Source organism: Podarcis melisellensis (genome assembly GCF_964234715.1).
Source record: "Podarcis melisellensis genome assembly, chromosome: 18".
NCBI lineage: Eukaryota > Metazoa > Chordata > Lepidosauria > Squamata > Lacertidae > Podarcis > Podarcis melisellensis.
In genome coordinates, this window is record NC_138536.1 from 7,956,741 (window position 1) to 7,966,325 (window position 9,585).

The window sequence follows — 9,585 nt, forward strand, 5'->3', positions numbered from 1 at the left end:
GCGGGGAAGTGAACCCGGTTCACCAGATTACGAGTCCACCGCTCTTAACCACTACACCACACTGGCTCTCTAAAGCATCCCTAACAGATAGCCATCCAAACTCTGCTTAAAAACCTCCAAGGAAGGAGAGTCCATGGTCAGATCCAGCTCCTTCTTTGGTCCTTGTGAGCAAAGTTCAGGCCAAACTTCCAATTCCCCAAAACACCTTTTGACTTTTCTCCATTATGTTTTTCTCCAGCTCTGCGCCTGCCACTTGAGCCATTCAAGACTTCGGAAAGTTAATGTGATGCAATTTATTCCACTTGGAATAATCAAAATTATAGTCATCTCATCTTCTAAATGCTCAGGAGATATTTCTGGAGGTTACATCAGCCTCAGAAAGTAGCATCACAATATTAATTGTGCTGTGTCTGGGAAAGAAAAAGTTAGTGCAGAGAATATTTCCTGTGCTAGAGACAGACTGAGTGAAGATGCAGAGCTGGCGAAAGAGGGGTGTGCCTGCCTTGTGCTTCCTAGCTCTGAAGGTATAGTTGAAAACTACCCAGATTGGGAAAGCCCAGGCAGTTTGGTCTTTCAAGAGTCTTTGGGTTCTTCTGCTTTGCCTCCTTGGCAGGTAAGAGGAGGAGGAGGAGGCAGAGCCAGAATGGGATCCCTGCTCCTCCTGTTGCAGCTTCTGCTGCTCACGATGCCCTTTGGAGTCTGCAAGAACCACAAGGCGAAATGCCCCTTGAATCTGGTCAGGGATGAAACGGAAGCTCGCAATTACTACCGGCCTGGACACTTTCTCATCAGTGGGATCATCTCTCCAAAACGCATTTATAAGGAAACTCCATACGTCTTTTCTCAGACACCCTTCGCCAGCACTGAAGAGTATGTACTTCACAGTTTCATGGTCCTTCTAGCAGTTCCTATTTATCAAGGAAAGAGCCCCTTTCTCAGGGCTGGGGAGCCAAGGCCTGATGTTGCAGGAGTACCCTTCCCTGACCATTGGTCTTGCTGGCAGGCCTCATTTGTAACTAAAAGAGGACTGAGGTATTTGGTGCTTCCCCTCCTTCAATAAAAAGGTCTCTTACCTACCTATAGTCTAGCCCCTTGGAAGAAGCCAAAGACCAATGCAGGAAAAGCAGCCTTTGCAGCAACTTCCCAGTATAGCACACATTTTGAGGGGCGCCTTCATTTCTTACTCATAAAACCATAGTAGAAAAGAATCCATGACACATGGTCACCTTCGGAGAGAGTCTGTTCCACTGTTGAACAGCTCTGTGTGCTGTTTGCATCAAAGCTCCGGTCAGGGAGCAGAGATCTCCAAATTTTTGTTCTATGCTAGACAGGAAAAGGTTTGATATTAATGTAAAAGGATAAATAAATACTAATCTTTGTGGATCATTTAATGCTTTCTCCCTCCCATTCATATGAATATCAGTTTCACTCTTTTTAAATAATTCATTTATTGCAGGGACGGAACTAGGTCCTACTGGTACATGTTGTCTTTCCTGTTCACCATCCAAGAGATAAACCAGGATCTCAGGCTCTTACCCAACATCACCCTGGGCTACAGCCTCTATGAGAACTATTGCGATGCAAGGATGACTTCGGACGCCATGCTAGAGCTGCTTGCAGGCAGTGGATGCAATATTCCCAATTATCACTGTGGAGATCAGAATCACCTGCTGGCTGTTCTTGAAAGAAGCAACACTGTCATCTCAAGAGTGATTTCAGCCTTGTCAGGCATCTACAAAATCCCACAGGTAAGTAGTGGGAGAGCATGGAGGGAAAGAGAATTTCAACTGCGTAAAATACCACTAAGCAGGGATATTTTTAAAAATGGGAAAATCCTGAGCTATGGATTCAACATCCCTTTTTCAAAACTGAGCCTTCACCAACTTGACACCTCCAGATGTTTCAGACTAAAACTCCCATCAGCCTCTGCCAGCAGAGATTTAGATATCAGGCATTTCAGATGATTAAATACCCATTATGATGAAAGCAAACTAAATTGCTGATCTTTTGCTTTCCTTGCTAGATCAGTTATGGCTTCACTGCCCAGGTTCTCGAAGATAAAACCCTGTTCCCTTTTGTCTACCGGATGACTCCCAAAGAGGAAAGTCAGTACCAGGGGATTGTTGAATTGCTCCTGCATTTTGGATGGACGTGGATTGGCCTCTTCACTCCAGACAATGACAGTGGAGAAAGATTTGTGAGCGCAGTGAAACCTCTGATGCTCAGCAAAGGGATCTGCATTGCTTTCTCAAAAATTATACCTGAAAATGATCTAGATCAATCTATCAGGCCTGGGGAACCTTTTTTACTATGGAGACAAGTTGGGGTATTTGTTTCCTATATAACCAATGCAATGAGTATCATAATACTCATGGTAATACACGATTCCTGTGAGAAGGAAATAGGGGCGAAAGTCTGGATCACAACAGCTTTGCTAGAAATCAGAATTGGCTTTTACATCCCTCCAAATTTATTCCAGCACCTCCATGGTTCTCTGTCCTTTGCAATTCAGACCGGAATAAAGAGCAGCAAAGGTGACAAATTGCAGACCAATCTTCTGGATTACTTGAATCAAGCATTTCCGTGTTCATATTCAAAGCATCTGTTGTCCGTGAAAGGCAGGGTAAGATGCAGAGAGGAAGAGAAACTGGAGCCGTTGCCCCAAGAGGAGCGTGAGAGAACCCTGTCTCTAGACAGCTATGGCACTCACATCAATGTTCAAGCTGTGGCTCAGGCCTTGCATGCTTCGCTTTCATCTAGATCCCAGAGGAGGCTGAGGGTGGAGGAAGGAGAGCAATGGGGACCCCAAAGGCTACAGCCGTGGCAGGTATTTCCTTCCCCTTTTTGCAAACTGCACTCCACACAGATGCTGATCTTGACTGGGGATAGACCTGCAACATATCATAATTACTATTAGTATTAGTAATAGTAGCATACCGCCCAACATTTCTCTGATGAAAATAGGGACATACCATTCCATAATGAAAATTTTACTGTTGATACCTAGCGCTTTTTTTCTGGGGGGTCGGGACTCACTCAAACTCAGTTCTGGCACCTCTCAGGCGGGTACCATTGCCATTCTCAGAGGGAGGTGTTCCTGGTGATTTCCGGCACCCTTTTTGCTAGAAATATATCACTGTTTATACCCCACACATCTTTTTGGCTTGCCTCAGCACTCTGGGCAGCTCCCAAAATAAAGAAATTCATACTAAAATATAAAACATATTAAAATTCCCGATACAGGATTGGACAGCTTGTGGGTTGGATAACTCCACATCTGCCAACTTTTCTCCAATGAAGAAAAGGAAAAGTGGGACATTCCGGGATCAAATGAAAAACTGTCTCTAATCCAGGGACATCCCTGGAAAATTGGGGCACTTGCAGGTTCTGTAGTAATAAAAATGGCTGAATAGGAAATCCAGTCTACACGCAGGCCCCAAATCAGAAGAGGTTGAAGTGAGTAGGACTGAGATATCCATCTTGGCTTCCCAGTTTCTTAATGCTGGTGTTTTCCCCTGTCATTCCAGCTTCACCCTTTCTTGAGAGAAATCCGGTGTCTGAATACTTCCAGAGGCAGGTTGTGCTTGGATGAGAACTGGGAGCTACCAGGAGACTTCGATATTATGAACTGGGCGATCTATCCCAATAAGTCTCGTGACCTTGTGAAAATTGGGAATATAAGGAGAGAGACGTCGGCTGGCATAAAGTTCATCATTAACCCAAAAACCATTGAGTGGCCTAAGGAATTCAACAAGGTAGGGGGAATCACAGAGAGGGGAGGCTAGGAGATCCCAGCTTTCCTTGAACAACTGCTGCAAAATGGCTATATCAGGTTGACCAAGGATGTCTTGACCGTCCAATAACAGCTGCAACCGCCACTCCTTCTTTCCACAGCAGCTGAGATAGGAGGGAAATTTGGGATGCTCAGAGAAAGCATAGAGCCCAGAGGTCCTTAGAAAAGACACTATCTATTTCCGAGCCAGACTGAGAATTTAAGAATTCTGGATAGAATCTTTAACCAAATGGACTACATAGATAAGAAGAAAAGGGAAAGCCCCTAGTAAAAGGGAACAATTGGGTTTTCATACATGCAGAAGGATGGAAAGCGATTTATTTTTGAAATGATAATTACTGATTTATTGTGGATTTTTTTTAAATTTGTGGAGTAAGCTCACTTGTAGATGTTGCAATTGTTAAACTATTGTATGTGCAGGAATAGAGAAGTGCACAGTTGTTGGTGAAAGATGATAATTAAAAAAACAACAACCCTATTGTAATATAAGGTTAACGTTAAGAAATGGCATGTAAACTAGAAATAACTAGGGAAATAGATCAGCGACAAGAGGAAACCTTGCATGCCTCAAGAACAGAGTGAGGGAAACCAATATTTGGAAAAGTCATATTAAATTTATCTAAATTAGTGGTTGAGAGATTATCAGAATCCTGAAAATTGGGGAAATCTCATTTCAGACTCCATTGCTATCTTCTTTGAAGATTTTTTAAGCAGGGAAGCAGGTAAACGGAGAAGAGGAATCCGAGTTCTGTGGCGCAAACCTCAGTTGTCCTGAACGAAGAACAAGATATTCTGGTCACCCCAATGGTTAGTAGGGGGTTGAAAGGACCCTGATGAGGGGTCAAAGGCTGCAGTCCAGAGATTAGTTTCAATTCACCCTATGAGTGAATTACATACCCACAAATACTTCCAACTGTTCCTCTTTGTTGCACCTTCTTGTCTTTCTGGTTAGGCCGTACCTCCTTCCAGGTGTACAGAAAGATGTCGACCTGGATATGCCAAGATGGTTCTGGAAGGAAAGCCCGTTTGCTGTTATGCTTGTGCTGGGTGTGCGGAAGGGACCTTCTCCGCCCAGGAAGGTGGGTGACGCCAAGGGGAAGGTATTTGTCAGGGAACTGCCATCGGAGTCAGAGCGAGAGGGAGGGCTCCAGAGGGATTCTGGAGAGCGTCCCGGGAGGGAGAGAAGCAGCCCATCTTCTGGGGAAGGAAATCAGCGTAGCACCAGTGGAGAAGGGGGGGCAGATGGGGGAATCAGAGAGGAGGCTCCAGGACCCCTCGCCAGAAACCTGCGGGGAGAGCACGGGTCCTCCACTGCCCACACCCTCCCTGCGCAGAAGGCTTCCGTGCAGGGAGAGTAGGCGGAGACTAGGTGTCAAAGAGCTTCTTTGCTGGAAGAAGTTCAAGAAACGCCCACTGACGGAGTCTGCCATCGACTGAGACAGCCACGAAGTGAAAGGCTGTCCAGACAGAAAGGGTTCACTCAGGCAACTCGGCCAGGTGTGGCACCGATTTATGCACGAGCAACTCCTAGAACCATTACAATATTACTAGAGAGAGTAAACACTGGGTAGTAATCCAGTCCCACACACTTTTGTGAGAATTGTGCAGATATTGTGGAATGGGGCTCCTTCCTCAACTTCTTTAGGATTAATCACCTTTATTACATCCAGGAAGTGAGTTGATAGGAATGACCATGAGGAAGACATCTCTGGGGTTGAAAGTGGGCAGCTGTGAGAGGAATGCCCACAAAGCATTCCTTTTTTATTTTTCATACCAAGTCACACCAAGAAGGAAATCATTTTGACATTTATAAAGAGTAATGGACAGGTGATGCAAACCAGCAAATGTTTAATAGCAAAAGCACAATAAAAAAATAAAATATTTCATATGAAAATTATTACAATATAATCAATGGACTGTTTTGATCTCACTATGAACATTGAATGAAAGCAACAGAAAACTGCATTTCAAATGACAAGTTAAAGAGCTGTTTCTTCAGGATTAGGCAGGATCCAAACAATGCAGTTAACAGAAGTGCAGTGCTCATTGCTACTCGGTTTATCCTACATCACAATTTTTGCTTTACCTCATTTAGCATTCTTATTTCCTGAGGTCCACCACAGAGCTTTTCAAAAGGTAGCAGAGCACTGATTATTAGGGAGGTAACTGATGCTGCAGCCACTCTTTTAACTCTTCCTCAGATGCAGAACATTGCACCAAATGCTCAGAAGATCAGTATCCAAACAAGGACAGAAATCAATGTGCCCCCAAGATTATCATCTTCCTGGCTTATGAAGAATATTTGGGAATGGTGTTAGCTTCCGTTGCCCTCTTCTTGTCCTTAACAACAGGCATTGTGTTGGGAATCTTCATTAAATACAAGGACACTCCCATAGTCAAAGCCAACAACCGGGACCTCTCCTACATCCTGCTCGTATCCCTCCTGCTTTCCTTTCTGTCCTCCTTCCTCTTCATCGGGCGCCCAAGGAGAGAGACCTGCCTTCTCCGACAAACGGCCTTCAGCATCATCTTCTCAGTTGCTGTTTCTTCTGTCTTGGCAAAGACCATCACGGTGGTGCTGGCTTTCCTGGCCACAAAGCCCGGGAACAGGGTGAGGAGATGGCTGGGCAAGAGTCTGGCCAACTCCATTGTCATCTCCTGTTCTGGGGGGCAAGTTCTCATCTGCACCATCTGGCTGGGCTCTTCTCCCCCATTCCCACAGCCCGACATGCACTCCCAGGTGGAAGAGATCATCCTGCAATGCAACGAAGGGTCTGTGGCCATGTTTTACGTTGCCCTCGGCTACCTGGGCTTCTTGGCTGCCACCTGCTTCACAGTGGCTTTCCAAGCCAGGAAGCTGCCTGGCTCTTTCAACGAAGCCAAGCTGATCACCTTCAGCATGCTGGTCTTCTGCAGTGTTTGGGTGTCTTTTGTGCCCACCTACCTGAGCACCAAGGGCAAGTACATGGTGGCCGTGCAGATCTTCTCTATGTTGGCCTCCAGTGCTGGGCTTCTGGGCTGCATCTTCCTTCCCAAGTGCTACATTATTGTGCTGAGGTCTGATCTGAACACAAAGGAGCACCTGACAACCAGAAATTAAGGGGACATCTGATTCTTAAAATAGTCCATGTTCCCGATGCCCAGAAATGCATAAAGGAAACACAGCTACTCATCCATGTTGCTCCTTCTCCACCTCTGAAAGAGATTGTGTTCATTCTTAGCCCAGGTTTTAGGAAGTCCTGTTGACATGAACCATAAGATGGGAGGAAATGTTTTGCTACCTTGCTTTGCCAATGACTACAATGAGTCCTGATCTACTGCCCTTAGTTTGTAAAGTTTTATCATTTAATCCTTTTTTGCTTTGAGAAGTTATATTTATCTCACAATAAGATAGGCTGGAGGGAGAGAGGAGTTAGCTCTTTGAGTGTGATTCCTTTGTCCTAACTACCTATTAACCATATCAATTCTGATATTCAACAATAGTTTCTAGTTATGTCATTTCTATTTAGTGAATTTTCTCCATTTTCTACATGTATGCTGTATCATTCATAAGTGCGCTTCATCTCATTTTGTTCTCCTAAGCTTTGTTTATCAATGAACTGAGAAATTCATTTAAGACCTCTTCCGTAGTCTGTTGGTTTAATTTCTGTATTGTGTAAGCTCTGCTCCCTGTTCCAAAGACTAGCAACTGACCTTAGCCAAGCCTTGACTGGAGTCCAATGGATTTTATTGCGTTGTCCAGGATCTGACATGTTGTGCACTGATGTTGAGTGGATCACCAGATTACGAGTGAGCCAGCAACAAGTTTAGCATTGGAGGGAAGCAATGAGACGATGCCAGATAGTTGTATTCCCTGCCTGCCAAACCTTTTAAGAGGAGGCATCTTATGCTCAGTCAGGAAGGAAGAGTGAGGGGCCTCCTCCTCCTCCAACTCAGGTTCCTCCCATTCAGGTCCCCATTTATAGAGCAAAACCAAGATCAGATGGGAAGTGAAAATAATTGGCAGAACAGCCACTGATGGAGCATTTAGAATAGGTTAATAAGCCAAGACTGCATCCTACTTAAACTTTCAACACTTCAAATTGGTGGTAAGCTCACTAAGCTCTCAGTCTTATAGCAATTCAACCTATAGAATTCCATTGAAGGGTGCAATATAAAATTAATAAATAAAGGTCCTGAGAAAGCTGACTAGTTTATGTATGTGTGCAACCACAGCAGCTATCACTTTCTATGCACAGAAAAGGAAAGAATTCCCCACCAAGGAGGAATGGCTTATGAAACTGGGGGAATATACTGGTGAAATGGTGAAATTACCTGCTAAAATGACTATCCAAAATGATGGATTGTTTAAGGAAGAATGGAGACCACGGATATATAATCTGTCAAACCATCATCCATACATGAAGTCAAAGGCACAGGATTATTGAAATACGACATCGGGGCTTACATAATAAAAACATATGTATTTTAAAACATCTGATAAAAAGGAGTAATAAAAACAAACATCGAGAAAGGAGAGGTGGGGAGTCAAGAAAAAATTATGTATTTATTTTTACAAATTGTATAAGAAGAAAGGTGTTTTGGAATATCTATGGAGACTTTATTAAATTTATTGTTATAAAAAATATATTTTCGTTAAGGATCCACCCAGATTCTTAGGAAGTTGAGGTAATTTGAGTCTGTTTTATTATTTTAACTTTTTGTATCTTCTGAAGTAAGTTTGTAAACTTTTTTATGATTGTCCTGCCTTATCTTTACATAAAGCGCTTTGGGAGTTATTGGCCTAACCCTGTAGTACGTGGATTTTATGCAAGAGATGAAATGAGTAAGTAAGAAAGAAGTAAATATTAATAAATAAATGGATAAAGAATAATAAAACTGCTAGAATGCTAGCCTGGTGCAACGGGCTTGGCGCCTCAGTTTCCACTCGCACCGAAGTGCCTGCTCTTTCTTACATATATTGCCCCCACCTCACTGAACCACCCTTAAAACCAATGCTAACTATCCCAGAGTATTCTGTAGGGGACCTGGGTGTGGGGGGTAACCAGTGAGCTGGAGTCTCAAGCAGATGTTTTTCAAATAACAATAAAGATTTATTTTAAAACAAGGTAGTATAATACAAGCGGAGAAACTTAGGTTACTTCAATAATAATATGCTACTTCAATTCATTTTCACAGGTTTCAGCTTTATAGTTTGGTTCCTTTCTAAGGCGGTACTTTCCTTCAGTTAAAGGTAAAGGGACTCCTAACAGTTAAGTCCAGTCGCGGACAACTCTGGGGTTGCGGCGCTCAACTCGCTTTATTGGCCGAGGGAGCCAGCGTTTGTCCGCAGGTCATGTGGCCAGCATGACTAAGCCGCTTTGGGAGAACCAGAGCAGTGCACGGAAACATCGTTTACCTTCCCACTGGAGAAGTACCTATTAATCTACTTGCACTCTGATGTTCTTTCAAACTGCTAGGTTGGCAGGAGCATGGACCGAGCAACGGAAGCTCACCCCTTCCCGGGGATTTGAACCGCCGACCTAGGCAAGCCCTAGGCTCTGTCGTTTAGACCACAGCACCACCCGCGTCCCTCTTTTCCTTCAGTTACCCACCCCTTTAACAAATCCAGCTCCTGAGGGACTTTTAGTAACAGTCTTAAGGGTTCACCACACATAGCCTTCCTTCATTGGGTTTTGGAAGTCTCTTGTTTCCTCAGAAGAGTCTCTCCCCTCCAGACGAGTTTGAGACCTAAGTAGACCTCAGCTCCTACTTCTGTCTCACCCTCAGTCTCCCAGCAAGATCTGGTCCTA

At 44.0% G+C, this 9,585-nt stretch overlaps 1 protein-coding gene across 1 annotated transcript; it reads left to right on the top strand.

The window, feature by feature from the left end:
* Positions 1-264: 264 nt before the first annotated feature.
* LOC309360983 (vomeronasal type-2 receptor 26-like) lies at positions 265-7,466 on the top strand. Its single transcript, XM_081895996.1, has 6 exons — positions 265-870; positions 1,457-1,748; positions 2,024-2,827; positions 3,528-3,755; positions 4,746-4,872; positions 5,995-7,466. The coding sequence occupies exons 1-6, from the start codon at positions 644-646 to the stop codon at positions 6,891-6,893; spliced, it is 2,577 nt and encodes an 858-aa protein (XP_081752122.1). The 5' UTR covers positions 265-643; the 3' UTR covers positions 6,894-7,466.
* The last annotated feature ends 2,119 nt before the right edge of the window (positions 7,467-9,585 follow it).

Coding starts and splice junctions, on each gene's coding strand:
- LOC309360983 (XM_081895996.1), top strand. CDS start 644: ATGGGATCCCTGCTCCTCCTGTTGCAGCTTCTGCTGCTCACGATGCCC. Junction 1,749..2,023: donor GCATCTACAAAATCCCACAG/GTAAGTAGTGGG, acceptor TTTCCTTGCTAG/ATCAGTTATGGCTTCACTGC. Junction 4,873..5,994: donor GACCTTCTCCGCCCAGGAAG/GTGGGTGACGCC, acceptor ACTCTTCCTCAG/ATGCAGAACATTGCACCAAA.